Raw genomic sequence first — 20,022 nt, forward strand, 5'->3', positions numbered from 1 at the left:
TCTTTACAGATTTCATATCCCAACAGCGATGGCTCTCAGATGCTCTCAAGACATGCTCAACCCCCCCTTCCAGCCATCTGAATGGGATCCATTCAGCAGAAAGCGGCACGCACAAAAACAACACACTCCACAATCACAAAGCCACACATCTGTGTGTTACACATTCCTTGGTGGCGCCCACATCTCACAATGGCAGCGCTTATTGTTTCTCTTTGGGGGATACAACGAGGAACTGTACCAGGGGCCTGTGATGTAATGAGCACAAATGTTCTGCCAAGGAGCTGTGGAATGACAGTCCACATTGCGAACATTGTGTCAGAGAGAGAAAATGAAGAAAAAAACAATATGAAATTAACACAGCAGCTTACAGTGAATGACAAAACTTTGTCCACAGTCTGCTTGACTCCAAAGACAACTCGAGACCAACATGTTCAGTGTCTGTGGGGCAAAATTTAGCCTTGTTTGTAACCAACTAAAAGCCTGTATCAGAACAGAAACTCACTGGACTTTAAAACAAAAAATGATACAAAGGTTCACTTCCATAATTTTCTTATTTGCAGGGGAGAACTGATCCTCAATTTCCTTTTTTTAAAAAAACTTCCCTCACCTCATTCATAATCAGTAGAACAACTTAGCAAAAAACTAGCCTGGAAGAAAAAATATCTGTTGGCACGATGAGAAGGAAATAGACTAGTAATTTCAACATTTATTTCTGTATATTGTACAGTATTTCACTTAAAGAACAAAGGTGTCATCAGTATTCATTGGATTTTACTGAATTGGCATCTGATAGATTACAGTGTACGCTTTAGATGATATCCACTTCAACAGTGCATGTCAGAATACAAATTAATTGTGGGGGGGGGGAGAAGTGTTTTTTTAAAGGGGGAAAGTACATTTTAGCAACAAACCTGTACAAAAAAAAGTGGGAGAGATGGTCTGGGGATTAGCCCCATCACATATGCTTAGGAATATGTACAAATGTTCTGTTATTTACCTTGTCATTAGAAACATTTGGCTGTGCCTCCTTCATACTGATGCATTTAGACGAAAACACTGTTACTAAAGTGATAAAATTCCTTTAAAAAGTGTACAGAGAAAGGAAAAAGAACCCCCTCTAATCTCATAAAAATGGAAACATTTGTGCAGATGGAACAATACAACATTTCCCTCCCTGTTTCATCGTAACTTTTCCACTCCCCAAAATGGCCTTGAAATGGGGTGAGGGAAAGAAGAGTTGGTAACTTATGTTGGAAAATAACTAATCATGCAGACAATTCAAAACCATCTGTATTTGTTAGCTTGCTTTCCAAAAGAGAGAGAGAGAGAAAAAAGAGAAAGCATAGAGAAAGACCAGACCAGTTAATCCTTTTCAATAGTAATCGTGAGTACAGAAGTGTGGACGCTTGAACATATTCAGAGACAGATCTGGTCTATTAAGGAAGTCATATGGGGTTCGTACTTTTAAAATAGCAGATACTCGGGCTATTTCTGCAACTCTTCTTCCAGGGTTATGGTCATGTTGTGCGTGAAGATGTAAGCAAATTCAACACAGAGAGAAAAACCCATCGACCCGTTTCAAAGCACTCGATGAAGGTATGACGTCTCCAGAGTGTTTTATACATGGGCGCTTTTAGCGTGGCTGGGAGAACTGGATCCCGAGGCATAGTAGAAACGGTTTTCACCAAATGATTGAGCGTCACCCGAGCAGCAGACAATGATGCACCCACCAAAAAGGCAAAGCGCAGAACCGATCCAGCCTGTGTAGAGGGAGTATCCAAAGCTCATGATCATTGTTTCACGATGAGCACTCACGGGGAACCAAATCGTAGCCACGACACCACACAGTGCTGGGGAAACAATGTTTAAAAGATCACAACTCTGCACAGGAACATTAGGACATATGAGCAGGCACACCGGACCAGGCTATTGATTTGTCTAGTTCAGCGTACAACAACCAACCACGTCTCCCCTAGAAGGCTAAAACCTCCCCTCAGTTGTCCCCCTACTCAGCTTTGGTATACAGAGAGTGACTATCTCTGAACATGGAGATTCCATTTAATCATCATGGCCAGTAGCTATCGATGAACTTATGGCACCTGCATGGTTTAGTAGAAACACGGGAGGCATTTAAACCCACTTAGCCAGTTAATTGGTTTTCAATTGCAGTATAAATATTTAGGGGGTTAAATTTCTCAACCGACTTCACATATAAAGTCTCACAGTATATACAGAAGGCAACAATACCACAACCTTGTTGAAGTTTAGCTTGTATAGGTCTGGTTTAGCTTGTATAGGTCTGATAGAGTGTAACATTGGTAGGGATGGCTGTATAACCACTACAAGACCTTGTAGAGAACTGTGTATGGCTTAGTAGAACACCATTAAGTGATGCAGTGAATTCCAAACATTATATTCCAGTTGTTTGAAGAAGTACTTTCTCTTCTAGTCCTCACCCTATTTGCCAATGCACTTCATTTGATGAGTTCCCCCCAACAAGTTATTGCGAGAGAGGGAGAAGAAATACCATTTTTCAGTCTTGCCAGGCTGTTCATAGTTTCATAAATCTCTGTTACAGCCCTTTAAATGCTTGAGAGCCTAATCATACACCCTCAAGTTGTCAAACTACTTTTCCCTGGTTCTGTTTGACAGACATGACGTGAGAGTTCCATATTTGGAACTTAATTCCCAGGCCCAATTCCGAGCAGGAACGCAGTGCTGATTTGTATCGGGTCCCCACACACCTGGGAAATGTTCTGAGCATGGACCTTCCATAGCACAAAAGTCGACATGATGAAGGTAGACATATGGGCAACACAAGGACTTTGTAACATGTAATTAGACCCTTCAAGCCATCTTTTTTTTGAACTAAAAATCCCTGCACACTTTAGCCTTTATGTAGAGAAAATATCATCTAATCCTTTGATCATTTTAAGCTGTCTTTTTTTTTAGCTTCATGACACCCTTTTGACATATGGGGGTTGCAAGAACTATGCTCAGTATTTACATATGATGAACTCCTTGTGGAAGTAGGAAGCAGCTCTCTTAGAAAAGTGTCCAAAGGCTTGCAAAGAACAGAATGCTGCTGTTTCCTATTGAAGGCCAAGGGAGAGGCTGTGACTCAGTGGAATAGCCTCTGCTTTGCATGCATGAGGTGCCAGGTTCCATCCCCAGCATCTCCAGTTAAAAGGACCACAGTAGGTGATGTGAAAGACCTCTACCTGAGAACCTAGAGGGTCGCTGCCAGTCTGAGTTGACAATCCTGACTTTGATGCACTGATGGTCTGATTCAGGGCTTTTTTCCTGGGAAAAGAGGTGGTGGAACTCAGTGGGTTGCCCTCGGAGAAAATGGTCACATGACCAGTGGCCCCGCCCCTGATCTCCAGACAGAGGGGAGTTTAGATTGCCCTCCGCGCCGCTCCGCCAAGATTTTAGATTAGATTTTAATGCTTCAGTGGTAAAGCTGACACCTTCTTAAAAATGGGTGTTTCTTTCACAGAGTGCTCTAAGGTTTTAACAGTTTAAACTTGAGGGCTAGAAGCCTACATAGTTATAAATGAACTTCTCAAGACTTTACCAAGTTAGAAGACAAGAGTGTGGAGCTGTTGTAAAGTGTATTAAAAATGAGATGTTTTCTTAAGCATCTCTTTTTTCTCTAGAAACTCAGTTGGTGGGTGCTCCAATGTTTACACAGAGTTCTTCACCAACAAGAACTTCCCCGTTCCCCTTTACAAAGAATGTTTTGCACACTCTGTGGGAGATTTCTCACTGCATGCTCGGAAGAGACTAGAGCAGTGTTGCTGTTTCTATCCATTCTGATAATAGCCTCGGTGTCCTTGGATTAAAAAGGGAGTGGAGAAAGAGATCAAACAATTTTGTATGTTTGAGGCAGAATGTATCGGCGACTTCCTTCAAAGCACTGCTTGCAGAAAGTGAATATTTAGGACGTTTGAAAACATGGGACCATTTTGGAAAACAATTTTGAGCTGAGTACCATTGAAGCTGCTGGCTGGCTATTCCTTTATTAGCTTAAGGGTTCAGAAAGGTCAATTAAGATTTCTCTGGGGATCTTCACTGTTAGGAGATGGTTACCCAGTGACTCTGTTGAAGCACCCTCACGGTTTGTGGAAGGTAAATCCCCCAGCTGAAGGGAGGAGCAGGTGTGTGTGAAAAAGCAGCTTTGAAACACACACAGAGAAGCAACTGTTGTTGGCTGAAGTATCTTAGAGATCAAAGATCTCACTCTCTCTCTCTCTCTGAAGATTTGATGTAATAATAATATTACAACAGTGTGCTTATATACCATCCTTCTGAACAGATTTGTGCCCATTCAGAACAGTGAACAAAGTCAGAGTTATTATCCCCACAATCAGGGGTCATTTCGTAGAAAAAGAGCTGAGGAACTCATTAGTATATGTAGCTCATTAGCATAACTTATTAGCATATGTCACGCCCCTTGCCATCACTGGAAGTGTCACTGGCATAACTGATTTGCATATGCCACACCCCCTGACATCACCTATCCTGGCTGTTTTGGACCCAATCCTGGCCATTCAGGGCCGAAATTGGGCCCAAAATGGCAAAAAGGGGCTGAAAATGGCCGAAAAGGGGCCCAAAATGGTTAGGATCAAGCCACCGCTGAGTGGGAGAGTGATCCACCACCCGTCAGAAGCCCGATCCGGGCTATTTTGGCCCCAATCCAGGCTGAAACGGGCCCCAAATGGCCAAAAGTCAGGTGGGCGGGGCCACCTGACATGTGACCTCTTTGGGGAACTACCGGAACTGCGTTCCTGCACATTCCACCTCAAAATGAGCCCTGCCCACAATACAGCTGGGGAGTTGAGGCTGAGAGGAGTGGCTTTCCCAAGGCCACCTGCCAGGCTCATGGCAGTAGTGGGATTCAAACCAGCTGAGTGCTGATTTGCAGCCCAACGAATTAACTACTATGCTACAGCAGATGTAGCAGAACTGTTCCATGTAAGAGCAACTGCTTGTTCCCACCTGAGGGCTACCTGAGCACCTGCAAACATTACAAAGTCTCCTATGCTCTTTCCTTGAAAGGGACACAGTCCTAATAGGCTCTTCCCCCAGAACTTCTCACAGCTCAAAGAAGCAGGGAGTGCATCACATCTCTCTCAGTGTGCTAACAACAAGGATGTCAGTGGATGGCTTTTTATGGGATTGATCGAAGTAACAACCTTTCCATTTGATTCAGGCTTGGCTGATACCTTAAGGAAAGAAACGCACAATCAAGGCAACTATGTATAAACAGCTGCCACTTGTTCACAATTTTGATGGACTGTTCACATTCCAGAAGCTGCGTCCAAACTGATTTTGGCTTTCCCCCGTGTTATTTCTGTAGCCAAGAAAATCCCTCTGTTGTAGAGTTGCCAACCTCCAGGCGTGACCTGGAGATCTCCTGGAATTACAACTGATCTCCTGACTACATAAATCAATTTCTCTGGAGAAAATGGCTATTTTGGAGGGTGGACTCTGTGGCATTATAACTCACCGAGATACTTTCCTCTCCTCAAACCACACTCTCCCCAGATTCCATCCCAAATCTCCAGGAATTTCCTAACCCAGAGTTAGCAACCCTCTTCTGCTGAAAGGTATGCAACAGAGTGTTGTTGAAAGTGATTTGAGAGAGGCCTTATTTCCAACAGTATGTAAGTAGTCTTTTTGTCCTGTTGACATCTCTGATCAAACAGGTTTTTGAAATGATACAAAAATCCTAGAAGCAAAAATGGGTATGAATGTACACATCACCAGCAGCAGTCCTTCTTTCAAACTGCCTTCAGTTGTCTGGAGGAAAAATATCATTTGACTCCAACCTTAATCAAGGTTTTAAAAATTCCACTTTGTTTTCGTATTTCATTGAAAGTGTGATGAGCAGAAAGGGTTCGAGATCCCAGAGGGGCAATTGAGGGGCTAGAAGGGTGGGCACCTGTGTTATTGTCTATTGTCATCAGGACCTATTTTGAGCTCTCACCAGATCAACTGGAATATCTGAACTCACTATTTTCCTGGCATGTTTTCAAAAGGTAGTGTAAATTCCATATTGGCTTTACCACATCCTGTAGCAAACATAACTCTGTCCCTGAGTGCTTTATAACAGCTAGGAGATTTATTTATTTATTTACAGATTTATACACTGGCTTCTTTGCTGTTCAAAGAGTAGTTTGAAATGGTTTACAACAGAAGTAAAAATATACAATAAGAGCAATATTGTCCAAAAAATGTAGCAAAACAACCGAGTAAAAATTCCATAGTTGTTTTTTTTAATCGCAGTGATTTATAAAAGAACAAGTCCACCCACAGGAAAAATTTAACTTTTTCATAGACCAGTGGGGATGGATAGCTAATGGCTGATGAGAAGCAGAAGCAATGACACCCAGATGATTCAGGCACACCCCAAATACAACAGGTTTGCCAGTCATTACAGTTCTCTGGGTGTCTGAGCCTTGCACATGAAACCACACTGGCTGTGGTTTCATTTGTTCATTCATTCGACAATTCTTTGTCATGGTAATGATGTAAAGCAGCTTCCTATTAATGCCCCCCTTTCTATCTGGGTGTTACTCAGGTTGGTTTAGAAAGGCTACAGAGTATCAGGCTTTGTACATGTGAGGCTGCAGCACCATGGAGGCTTCGAACTGCAGAGCAGAGCAGAGTTTCTTGAGAGCATCCACACAATGTCATCCTCTAATGGTTCACTTTCCAGGTTTTTCCTATCCTCAGTACATTCTTGTTCGAACCTGGGCCGTTTTCACATGTCTTTCCCTCACACAAAATCACGCAAAACTCACGGAATGATGGCATCTTCATGGTGCCATTTCCTGTCATGATTCTGTTTTGTGGGGCAATTTCTAATGTCATGGAGTCATGACAGGAAATTGCACCATGAAGACACCATTGTTCTGTGAGTTTTGCGAGATTTTGCATGAGGGGGAAAGATGTGTGGAAACGGCCCTGGTTGGTATGCTTTTTCCTGGATAAATGCAGTCCCAGATGCATTAGCAGGCCTGGACAAGAGAGTATTTATTTTTCAAGAGCTCTGGCCAAATAGACACTCTTCAACATTGTCTATTTGAATCAATATTCTAAACATGGCAAGAGACAGCTGGATCAAGCCCTATATCCAGGACCCAAGAAGTAGAGAGGATAATTTAAGGCTTCTTTTAGCAGGGGTGGATTTTAGTACTACTTTAGCAGTAGCCAAGTTTCTATCCCAATTGGTTATTAACTTATTAAATTTTTAATACTATACAGATTATATATTAAAAACTTTCCCTTTTAATTCTAATTCTAGTGTGGCACTGCTCAGAGCCGAATAGGCTGCATGAGCAGTATCATTAAAGTAAAGAGTTTTCTTCTGTCATCCCCTCACAGCCACCATTTCCCTCCAACATGCCACTAGAGGAAATTTGGGGGAACTTTAAAAAAAAGTGGATGCTCCATTGCCCATGTAAATTCCTCTCAATTCACAGCAGCACTAACAGGGAAAAGGAGAATCTTCACTGTATGTGAAGCCAATGACTGCAATACAGTGTGTGTGTTTTGGTGGTAGAAAGTGCCGTCAAGTCATAGCTGACTTGTGGTGACCCCTGCTGGGGTTTTCACAGCAAGAGACTAACAGAGGTGGTTTGGCATTGCCTGTCTCTACATAGTATCCTGGTCTTCATTGGAGGTCTCTCTTCCAATTATTAACCAAGGCTGACCCTGCTTAGCTTCCAAGATCAGATGAGATTGGGCTTGCCTGGGCTATGCAGGTCAGGGTGTGTGTGTTTTAAGTCACTATTTTTATCAGCTCAGCATTGGTGATCTGTGACTTTATTGCCTGAATTTTCTGAATGCAGACAATGTGAAGTCCCTGCTGCAGCTGGACACGTCTCCGGTAGCCTCTGGCAAGTGGGCAAGCGTGCATGGCATCCACTATAATGAGGCATGATGTCAGCGCTGGCTGTCAAGGGAGAAGGCTGACCGCAGGGCAGGGCAACACAAAGAGGCCACTCTCTGCTCAGCCATCCCCCGCCTCCCCCTCAGCTAAACAAACTGGTGAAAACAAGACACCAAGTTCTGTTGTTACAAGATGAGGAGGCCTCAAGAATATGCAGGTGCTGGCGGAGACTGTAAAGCCCATTGTTATTGAGGCGATACTGGCTGTGTCTTCCACCCCACTGGGAAGAAAGAAAAAGACACTGATGCAAGAGCAGCTCAGACCGATGTAAGTGGAGCATGCCAGATGGAGTGGAGCCGTGGAGGGCACACAGGGACATGTCTCCATCTTCACACTTTTGGCCCAACATGGGTGACTATTGTCAACCGAGCCTTGTCACTCTGCAAAATGGAAGGGGGCACCGATGCTCTGAACAGTGAATAGGATTGCCAGGTGTGGTTTGACAACTGGCAGGGACTTCCATGGGGAGGAGGGCAATCAGCACCTCTGGCACAATGACATCACTTCCAGCATGACCCAGAAATGTTTTGGTGTTTCAAAAACCAGCAAAACCTGTTTGACCAGAAAGGACAGTCAAACAAAATTTTCCCTCTTGTTTGTTTACATTGTATTTTTATATCGTAAGCCACTTTGGGTCCCTAATGAGGAGAAAACCGGAACAAAAATACTTGAATAAATAAAATCTGCCTTTTCAAGTTTTAGGCACCAGGTAAAAACTTATGTTCATCCAGAATTTAGATTGAGGTTATTATTATTGTTATTATTTTTACTTCCCTACTCCTGTTGAGCTCCTGTTTGATTATTGATAGTTATTATGGCTGGCATGATTATTTGTTTCATTGGAATATCTAGTATATTTTGCTTGAGGGTAGCTTCCTGGGAAAGGATGCCATAGAGATGGGCTTTTTTATTATTTCCTCCCAGACTGCCTTTACATTTCTTGCCTAAGCAAACAGCAGTGCCGTCCTTTCTCCCAGGGCATTTCCAGAAACACATAGATTCTGAATGAAATGAATGCAAGTCTCCCTTAAGATATGCAGCTTCTCTAACGTGTAGCATCTTTCAGGCAAAGCAAAATGTCAGCTACATAAAATATTCATATGTATGCAAACGAGGGCTGCTTCATCCATGGCGATTTTCTGACATGAACGATCCCTTCTGCAGCCAGAAAAGCACATGTGCAGCATGCATTTGTCACCTTTAAAAATAGCATTTGTCACCTTTAAAAATAGTATTTGTATAATGCAGTTTACAAGATTATTTATTTATACCCCACTTTTCTCCCCAAGGGGAGGGAGGTTGGTTAGAGAGAGAGAGAGAGAGAGAGAGAGAGAGAGAGAGAGAGAGAGAGAGAGAGAGAGAGAGCATGTGCAAGAGTATGTGTGACTGATCCAAGGTCATCTAGCATGCTCCCATATTATAAAAACAGATACAGACAGATCTGTGAACCTGAAAGCCCCCAATTCAGCTCTTCAATCTGCCTTAACTCAGAAGGTGTCTCTAGGCAAACTCTTATTCTCACAGCATCAGCCTCCCATCTGCAACAGGGGGGTAATAAAACAGACTTACCTTACAGGGTCGTTGTAAAGATTACTGTAGTCATGTATACAGAGCATGGTAAAGCTCTCTATAAAATGCTAAGCTTTTTATTATTACACAGACAGCACTTCCTCATTCAAATTCATGCCTGTCTGTTTCACCAGGTGTGCATTCTCCTACACTGCTAGCAGGCGTCTGTATATGTAGATGTATGATGTATATTTTTTTTCTTACACAGGAATGTCAATCATGTTAGAAAATCATCATGTGGCCTTTAGATAGTCTTCCTCTCCTGATATCATCCTGAGTAATAGTAGAATACTAAAAGTGCCATCCTAAACAGAGTTACTCCAGTCTAAGCCCGTTAACATGAATGGGCTTAGACTGGAGTAACTTTGCTTAGGATTGCACTGTAAGGAGCTGGGTTTTGGCAGATTGTCTTAGGAACCTTTTAAGCTATTTTTCTGAATAGTGTGTCTATAACTAAAACTTGATCTTTACCAATTGGATCACAGACAGGTGAGCTAAAATCATACATATCTTACCCAAGAGGATCAGCAAGATTCCTCCCAGCTGGGACCGCCGATATTTGGCCACTCCAGGTTCATGGCCCATCCGAATACAAGGCAGGACAGTTACCAGGAGAAACACAGCGGGGAGTCCCAAAACTGAGGCCGCGATCATCAGTGCTCGACATGCCTGGACATACCCTGTGAAAAGAAGAAGGAATTCATATCTTGGGTGCCTCCTAAGAGATGGTGTAAAGCAAACCTTGACAAATGTTCTTTGGCTCTGGAAGCCAGTCCCAAAATTTAGGAGCTAGATGTTTCAGTCTGCAGGGTTATGAATGACCATATTTTCTAATTATTGCTGCCATAAGATATGAGACGTCACAATTTTATTTATTTTACCTTATTTTATGTTATTTCTAGTCCACCTTTCTTACTGAGACACAATAAAAATGACACAGTATAAGTCAATATGATCCAAATCTGGGATGGTCAATAAACAATACAATAGATAAAGGATTGCAGAAATTTGAAAAAAAAACAAGCAGAAATCCAATACAGAGCTAAAAATGCTGAAACAAAAACATGAGCAATATAACATGACATTAAATGATGCATAAAATTCTCAGTACAACAGACAGTGCATAGCAGTATAGTTTATAGTCCCCATCCTTTATCAAAGCGTCTCTCTGAACCATTTCTTTGCAACAAACCCCTATTGTAAAAAAACAAAAAACCTCTTGCATTTCCAGGCACCATGGCAACCTGAAACCTGTGACTGAACAAAACCTGGTGTGCCAAGCTTTAGTTCAAGGATTCCAAAAATTGGAAGCCATTTAGCTATTTACTCAAGGGTAATCCATCTGAATGGGGGTGGGGGAATGCACAAGTGTCCTACTCTGCCGCTGTGCATTTAAAGTAATACATCATGCATATGGCTTCATGTGGATGGCTGTATTTGTGATGGCCAATTCACATAATTATTCCACCTCAACAAGAAAAAAGGATTTTGAAAATAGGGCCTTCTTGAATATAGATATCCACATGGAGAACTTGTATCACATATTTCTATAGATGCAAGGCTGAGCATAGATGTAACTGCCAACTTCTTCACCTATACAAAGGGATCTCTTCTCTAACTATGGTATTCAAGTAGGGTTGCCAGCTCCAAGTTGGGAAATTCCTGGAGATCTGGGAAACCTGGAGAAAGTGGGATTTGGGGAGGAAAAAGACCTTGGCATGGCATAATTCCATAGAGTCCACCCCCAACGTAGCCATTTTCTCCAGGTGAACTGATCCCTGTGGCCTGGAGACCAGTTGTAATTCTGGGAGATCTCCAGCCACTACCTGGAGGCTGGCAACCCTATATTCAAGCCTTGACCATCCCAGGCTTCTCCAGAAAACAAATCTCAAATCCCTTCTCAAGGTGTGACTAGAGCACTTCTTTTCCTATATTCAGTATGTAACACAGCAAAAGCGTTTATTTATTACATTAATATTCAGTGTTTCTTCTATCCTGAAACTCAAGCTGTGTACATAGGATTTGCAGGAGATGTCCCATCCAGGCACTGACCAGAACCTTGCTTAGCTTTGGCAAAGTTACTGCATGATGTGCTTGGGTTGCCAGCTCCAGGTTGGAAAATTCCTGGAGATTTGGGGGTGGAGCCTAGTGCAGGTGGAGTTTGGGGAGTGAAGGGACTTCTGTGTAGGGTTCCCAGCCTCAAGGTGATGGTCCCTCCCCTCTGCAAACCCCACCCTTCCCAGGCTCCACCCCCAAATCTCCAGGAATTTCCCAACCAACAGCTGGCAACCCTACCTCTGCAGATTATAATGCCAGAATCCATCATCCAAAGCAGCCAGTTTCTCCAGGCGAACAGATCTCCATGGCCTGAAGAGCAGATGTAATTCAAAGAGATCTTCAGCCACCACATTTTGTCTCGCTGGCAAGGAGTGAGTATTTCTACAGGGTTCCAAGGTTTTGGGGTACTTTGAATTGTTTCAAATTTGTACATTGCATGTATGCTGTTTTTGTAGCTGTTTCCCATGATCAAGTGTGACTACGAAACAGAAACGTAACTGGAATTCTGTCGGGACACCATCAGGGATACCACAGATACCACAGATTCATGCATGGATTTTTCCATTCGACACTCTGGACTTTGAAAAGGTTTATCATTCGGCTCAGGCCATCAGCATATAAATTGTAGCTCCAGGAGATTGTAAGGAGCACATGTAGCTCCAGGAGATTGTAAGGAGCACACAACATATTTCTTGGCTTGAAAGCTTCAGTTCCCAGTGAGGAGCTGTGTATTTATTTATATAATTTCTGCTTGTAAGCTCCAGTTCTCTGTAAGGAGCTACATACACAGCATACAGATTGTGAAGGTCTTAACAAACTGTTGGTGAATTGTTTGAAGTATGGTTAAAAACACTTCATAGTTTGTTATACGGGGACGTTGTCTTTGTTTGTTACCTTACCCGTATCAGCCCTTTGTTGTTTTGCTGTTTACCACATGGAAAATGGCAACCCTATTTACAGACTTGAGACACTAAGTGATAGTTGTTAAAACAGTTACATCAGGGGTCCTCAGGCTTTTTGAGCCTTTGGGAACCTTTGGAATTCTGACATAAGGTGATGGGCACAGTCACAAAATGTAAGCCATAGGAGGTGGAGCGAACCACAAAATGTCAGGGAGTTAGGTTATGCATAACTCTATATAGTAACTCTTCAACATTTCACATAGACACTGTGTTTAGTAGGATGCCTTTTTAAATGAACATGTTGCAAACACACCGCTTACTTTCAGTTACACAGTGAAGATTTTTGAGTTGTGGTGGCAGCTGCTGCCAAAGCTACATTTTGAAAAATCTGCACAGTCAATCAGATCTCCAATGGCCAGTCAGCCCCTCTTCTAGGCAAAAGCCTCATCTGGCCCTACCCACTTTCTAAAAACACATGACAGTTGCTGGGAAAGGAGTCTGCAGAAGCTATGGCACCCACAGGCACCATGTTGGGGAAGCCTGAGTTACATGGTGCTGCTATGTACTCGATTTGAACTCGAAAGCACAAATCCTTTGGGTACCATAAAAAAAAACCTCGTGTGGAGAATACTGCTGACAACATTACGGGGTATTAGAACAAAATTAGTCACAACTATGTCTGCAACTTCGAATGATGCCAGCATAGGTCTTTGAACCTCTGGATTTACTGGTATAGAGGCATGGGTCTGGAAACACTTGATGCTTCTATTCCTAAACTGCACTTCCTTGGTTGAGATTTAGACAGGACATAAAGGCATCTATGCCAGGTTCAACATGCCTAGGTGTCACATTTAGCGCCAGTGTGGTGTAGTGATTAGAGTGTTGGACTAAGATCTGGGAGACCCACGTCAAATCCCCGCTCTGCCATGGAAGCGTGCTGGGTGACCTTGGGCCACTCACATACCCTCAGCCCAACCTACTTCATGGGTCGTTGTGATAATAAAATGATGAGAAGAATACAATACAAACTTCTTGGGGTCCCCATGGGGGGAGAAAGGCAAAATGTAAATGAGGCGAGTAAATAAATTTAATGTGCTGGCTTGTACTTGCAGTGTTAACGCTCAGTGTGAAGCCATGCTCGCTTGCGCACATGGCATGCATATTGGAGGCAGCATGCAGTTCAAGAGTCCTTTATTTATTAGTTGCTCTCCGAATTATTTTGGTACATTTATATCCTGCCATTTGACTATCAAGGCAGGGTTCAAAAGGGTTCCCTTTTCTGCCGCCCAAGCAGTGACTAGAGGCCCACACCTGTTGTGTTTCACCAAGATGGGCCACCTGACTATGCCCCAGGGCCTTTTCAACATAATTGAACACATGAAGTTGCATTGTGTTGAATCAGACTATAGGTCCATCAAAGTCAGTACTGTCTACTTAGACTGGCAGTGGCTTTTGAGGGTCTTAGGCAGAGATCTTTCATGTCACCTATTTCCTGGTCCTTTTAATTGGAGATGCTGGGGATTGAACTTGGGACCTTCTACATGCCAAGCAGCTGCTCTACCACTGAGCCACAGACCCTCCCCCTCTACAGGCACTCCATCTAGAGTGGTGCATAGTAAATACTTCAAATCAGAATCTAGTGTAATTCAGGCCCCAAGCAGAATACACACAAGAACTACAGCAGTGAATCTGGGAAATCCCCAGTTCAAATCTCTCCTCCTCCATAAATTCACTGGCTGGCTTTATACAAGCCATTCTTGCTCTGCCATAGCTGGGTCACTCCTAGGTATCATCACATAGGAATGGCACAAGAATGGCGTACAGGCTGCTTCAAATTATAGTTGGGGAAAGGAGGGAAGGTATTATTGGAAACTCAGTTAAACATGCAATTTAACTCAGTGCAAAGAAATACAAAAGGCTAGAATTACAGGCTGTGAGGTAGACTTGGGTTTCTCAAATAGTTATGTAGGCAGGTTTAGGAGCATTTGTAGGAGAGAATCAGTGAAAGGGCAGTGTTAATCTCCCTCCCCACTCAATATCCCTCTCCCCTATACAAAGAAGCCCTCCTTTCTAGCTGTTTGTCCCCAAGCCAGGCTCTGAGACTGGAATTAGACCTAGCTGGGACACAAATGGTCCAGAGGAAGAGGTTACAGAAGAAAGCAGCAGGTGTGGGGGTGATGGATTAAGCAGCACCCTTCTTCACCTTGACCACTGACTTCCCCCACCAATACCATCCCCCACTCCTATTGAGAGGTCTGGTCTACACATGCAACATGATGAGGTGGTAAAGGCCTGCTGTAGTGGAATGGACTGTACCATTTGAGAGAAGCATCTGATGAAACACTGGTTGCCAACCTTCAGATGGGGTCTAGAGTTTTCCAGGAATATATCTGATCTCTAGAGTCTAGACTTTGGAGATGAGGTGCTCTGGAGGAAATTGCAGGTTGAGAGAGTGGGCTCTAGGGTATTGCATCCCTGCTGAGTTTCCTCTCCACCCCAAATGCTGCCCTCCCCAGGCTCCACATCTAATCTTGAGGAATTTCTCTATCTGGAGTTGGCAACTGAAAGACAAGGAAGGAATAGTCAGGCCAAAATCTCTCTCCTTGATACTCAAGGTTTATTTTCATAGTTGTTTTTCCCCCTTATGGTGAGGAATAGAGACACCTCCCTGACCTCTTTCTTCATTTGCCTGCTACCACTCAGTGGGGGAGAAAAAAATCTCAGAAAGCCAGTGTAGTGCCAACAGTGCGATGTTGCTTCTGGCTAATATCCACTAGCGAGGCCATTTTGCTGAGGTGATGCTTTGGAATTCAGATAAAACTCTATGGTTTTACCTGCCCCCTCACTGGTTGCCAGATAATGGCTGCCAACCTTAAAGCATTCAAAATTTGTGATCCACCTACCTGCTGTTCAAATGTCAGACCAGCTGGCCTCTAGAACAAGTTGGTTTGAGAACCAGCTTTGCCAAACTCTGACAAAAGAAATAAAAAACAAAGAAGACATATCTGCAGCCTGGCAAGTTAAGTCCAATAAACACATTCACAAACAGGTTCAGTTAAAATAGGTACTTAGTATTACATCTTTGAAGGTAAATTCAAATAGATACATCTTCAGGTGTTCTTAGGAAAAAAAATAGGAAGAAGGGTAACTAACAGAGCTGTTAGTCAGTCAGATTTATTTACAGTTACAGAGCTGCATTTATACACAAACTAACCAAGCTATAGTTTAGGGCCTCAGGTTATGAGGGGCCTCTGAATACAATTTTTTAAAAATAAATTACAAGTTTTTGGTAACACTACCATTGTTTAGGGCCTCAGTTTGTCTTAATCCATTCCTGGCAGCCAAGGCAATCCTACACACACACCAATTTTGTGGACTTTTACCTCCTAAAGCACATGAAAACCAGTTGAGGTACTGGTTGCTTTTCTGCTTATCAAAACAAAAAGGGTCAAAAGTATCTCAAAGTGACATACAAATAGCACCCCAAGAGTCTTGTCCCTTTGCACTCCTTTGAAGATAAACAAGAGGTTAGAACATCTGTGAATGGATCCTCCAAGTTTGTGTTTTGGTGGTGGTGGTAAAGAGCAACAAACCCATCCTGGAGTGGGGCTGTGGAAGAGCCTCTGCTTTGTACGCCTGATGGTCCCAGGTTTAGTCTCCAGCAATAGCATCTCCGTTAAAAAGGGACCAGGCAGCAGCTGATGTGAAAGATCTTGGCCTGAGACCCTGGAGAGCCCTGGCAGTCTGAATAGACTATACAGACTTTGATGGACCGACGGTCTGATTCACTACTACAGGGCAGTTTCATGTGTGTTCATTTGGATCAGGTACAGGTGGAGCGAGGGGTGTCAGCAAAAATATAACGTTTCCCCCTGCAGCATTATTTTGACCTCAAATGCCATCAAAGCTGCTAGAGGGTATAGTCATGTATATTCATTTATTTCTTTTACAAGTTGGTTTGTTTTTTAAAAAGTTTCTCACTTATTTAGCCTGTGTCCTTCCTCCAATGACCTGCTCATGTGGGTTTCCCTTCCCCATTTCATCATCATAATAGTGAGTGTCTGTGACTATGCTAAGTCTTCCCTGCAGAATGGGGATCTGAACCCAGGACTGCTGTCCCAATAGTCTGATCACATTGGCTCCAAACACCTTACTAAACCAAGAGAAATCTAAGAGAGCAATCTTAAGCAGGTCAGAACCCTACTCAGGTCTATTCAATGGGGCTTGCACCCAGGAACGTGTTCATAGGATTTCATTGTATTCCATTAAACAAGAGTTAAATCAAAAGCCTATTAGATCCTCTGTAGTCATATCACAGCAGATGTTAATTATACAGAGAAGGGAGGGTAAAAATAAATCCGCTTTCCCTCAGAAACATGATTTGAGAAAGTTCAAAGGACTTCCTAAACAGCCAGGCCTTTAGTGCTTATCCATATGGGTTGAATGATGGAATGAGCTGATTTTGCTGAGATCATTCCGCAAACATGGTGCCACTACAGAAAAGGCCCTGGTTTACATCCCAATTTGTAATGCTTCAGACAGAAAAGGGATGCTCAGCAGGCTCCCAGATAGTGAACTAAGCTTCGATAGGTAAAAATAATAGGAAATAATCTTTAAAATAGCTTCGCCCCAGATAATCTGGCCCTTGATATAATCTATATCCCGCCTAGGGTCAAATAATAACTTCACAGGGGGCTGTTGAGATAAGAAAAAGAGCACAGGGGAAAGAATTATTCCTATTCACCCCATGCCACATCCCTGAATCAACATTTGGTGTTCACCAATAAAAACTTGTTCAGGAGACCCATTCATTAAAACAAACCATTTTACCTCTTTTTTGCATCTGCAGTATGGGAGATAGCAATGCTGGCCTACCTTGTAGGGGTGTTTTTAAAGACTGTTTAGAAATGTATGTAAACCACTTTGACCATTTAAAATGCATTATGTAAATCTATTCAGTTTTGTTTTACCATCTATTAAAAAAACAATAATTTTATTATGGTTATTATGGTTAAAGGTAGGTAAAGGTAGTCCCCCTGTGCAAGGACTTAGTCATTACTGGCCCTTGGGGGGACATCGCATCACAACGTTTTCTTGGCAGGTTTTTTGTTACAGGGCGGTTTGCCGTTGCCTTCCCCAGTCATCGACACTTTACCCCTAGGAAACTGGGTATTCATTTTACTGACCTCCGAAAGATGGAAGGCTGAGTCAACCTTGAGCCGGCTACTTGAATGCGGCTTCTGCCAGGATCGAACTCAGCCGCGCTTAGGCTGCAGTACTGCAGTTTACCACTCCGTGCCACGGGGCTCATTAAGTATTATGGTTAGCTCAGATGTAAATTTTCATTAGTAGAAAAAGCCCTTTCTAGAGAAAATCTAACAGAATGCCACAAAATAGATATCATACAAATGAAGTGTTGGATCTCTTTGACAAGCATTGATTATATTTTTTCCAACTATTTTCAGTGCCTAATGTTAAGAACTCTGCTTTTAAAACACAAAGCAAGTTAGAATGAACAAAACTCTGTGTTACTGTTTATTCAGTCTTTTACCTTGCACTGCTTGAAAACCCTTTTATCTTGCCAGTCCTCCACAACAACCAGCAAGACATATTTCTGATTCCCATGTTACAGATGATAAACTGAGGCCCACATATGCAGATTTCTCAGGATTGTACAGGAAGTCCAGTCGTGGTTAAGAGTGTCAGTTTAGGATCTAGGAGACTCAAGTTTGAATCATCACACTATCATAGAAGCTACCTGGGTGACCTTGGGGCTGTCACACACACAGCAACCTAATCTACCTCACAGGGTGGTTGAGAGGATAAAATGGAGGAGAGGCAGGATTGCCGGCCTCCAGGTAGTGACTGGAGATCTCCCGGAATTACAGCTGGTCTCCAGGCCACAGAGATCAGTTCTCCTGGAGAAAATGGCTACTTTGGGGGGTGGACTCTATAGAATTATGCCATGCCAAGGTCCTTTCCCTCCCCAAGCCCTACTTTCTCCAGGTTTCTCCAGGTTTCACCCCCCAGATCTCCAGGAATTTCCCAACTTGGAGCTGGCAACCCTAAGGAGAGGAGAATGATATAAGCTGCTTTGGGTCCCCATTGGGGAAGTGAATAAAATAAAAAAGTGATTGCAAATTTGACTCTGGCTCAAACTGGCTTAGGGTAGCCATAGCTCAATGGTAGAGCATAAGCTTTCATCTGTACAGGTCCAATTTCTAGCATCTCCAGAAAAATCTTAGGCAGCAGATGTTAAGAGTTTCTTCTGCCACGGATTCTGAAGGGCCATGGCCAGTCAGAGTAGATAGCACTATGGTAGATGGCCCAATATTTTAAATCAGTATAAGGAAGCTTTATGAGTTTATCTTTTCATACAAGACCTCAATGATACACGTATTAATTAAACAAGAGTCCCATTGCTAGGAGTGGAATGTAATGCTATCTAATGGGCACGCAGGACTTAGCTGTAGGAGGGAAGAAGGATAAAAGATGAGATTCCAGCAGTGAGTTCCACAGATTTTCATCTGAGTGAAGTAAGAGCAGTTCCCCCAACTGAGCATGTGTAGAGTGCATTTCCCTCTCCATTACAGCCCATTCCATTATGTATAGGATTAAGAAGCAATGCTTTCAGGGCAGAGAATGTGGTTTGAGATCCACACATACATTCAAAGACAGATTCTGAACTTATCAAAGTAAATGTATCTTGAAATGTTTCTGGAAAAGCCTACACGAGGCTGCCTCTCTTCAAATCACGCTTTTGTGTGTTTATGAAGCCTTCAGCTTAACCCTTTACTCTCCCCAAATGGAACTCCCCTTCCCATAACCAACTAGATGTAAGCACATTTGCTCACATTAACCTCTGCTATGCTTGTCTTTCTCCTTCTCCCAACTCCTCAGTTGCTCTCCCTGTTCTAAGGTCTATGGGGAAGGGACTTGTAATTTTTACTTCTATTACTCCACAAATATTCTCTGCACACTGATGACTCATAAAACCTGAACAACAGTAGAAATGGCAACATTGACTTAAAACTAACTTGTCATGAAAAGCAGCACCTGAGTGTTGTTGACTATTCCATACCTGGCAATATGAGGATGTCCACTAGTGGCTTGCAGTGATAGAGCCCTGTAGCCATGACGCAGTCTGCCCACAGTCCCTTGGATCCCAGCTCGTCCATTTTCCTGCAGGTGGTGATGGTGTAGCCGCATGTCACAACCCAGTCGTTGGTAGAGGTGGCCACAATCATGCCAATCCAGCCCACAAAACTCGCCACAAATCCAGTAAGGTGCAAGCAGGTGGCAACCATTTTTCTCCCTCAACTAGAAGGCCAGGCAACCCAAAAAATGAGAATGTGTGCGCTGAGGATGACTACAGAAAATTTTTAAAAAGCAACCTGGAGGCTGAGGAAACAACAAGTCTGTCTTTGAGCTGCCAGCAAAGGGTACTGGAGTCAGATGTGCTGATGTCCCGGGTGGTACAGACATGCCTCTCATCAGTTAGTTCAGCCCCTAGGAGGAGCCCAGTCCCACACA

General features: G+C 43.1%; 1 protein-coding gene across 1 annotated transcript; it reads right to left on the reverse strand.

Moving 5' to 3' along the window:
• Positions 1–694: 694 nt before the first annotated feature.
• CLDN11 (claudin 11) lies at positions 695–19,919 on the reverse strand. Its single transcript, XM_054983611.1, has 3 exons — positions 19,571–19,919; positions 10,045–10,209; positions 695–1,850 (listed from the first exon to the last, which is right to left on the reverse strand). Exons 1-3 carry the CDS (start codon positions 19,794–19,796, stop codon positions 1,618–1,620), a joined length of 624 nt encoding a protein of 207 aa, XP_054839586.1. The 5' UTR covers positions 19,797–19,919; the 3' UTR covers positions 695–1,617.
• Between the last annotated feature and the right edge of the window lie 103 nt (positions 19,920–20,022).

The sequence above is a fragment of the Eublepharis macularius genome, chromosome 6 (genome assembly GCF_028583425.1).
Source record: "Eublepharis macularius isolate TG4126 chromosome 6, MPM_Emac_v1.0, whole genome shotgun sequence".
In the NCBI taxonomy this organism is placed as follows: domain Eukaryota; kingdom Metazoa; phylum Chordata; class Lepidosauria; order Squamata; family Eublepharidae; genus Eublepharis; species Eublepharis macularius.

Bases quoted from the DNA above. Each gene is read 5' to 3' on its own strand.
- CLDN11 (XM_054983611.1), bottom strand. From the start codon at position 19,796: ATGGTTGCCACCTGCTTGCACCTTACTGGATTTGTGGCGAGTTTTGTG. The intron at 10,210-19,570 runs GTATGGAATAGT...TTCTTTTCACAG, and splicing joins GGACATCCTCATATTGCCAG to GGTATGTCCAGGCATGTCGA. The intron at 1,851-10,044 runs GTAAGATATGTA...TTGTTTCCCCAG, and splicing joins AATCTTGCTGATCCTCTTGG to CACTGTGTGGTGTCGTGGCT.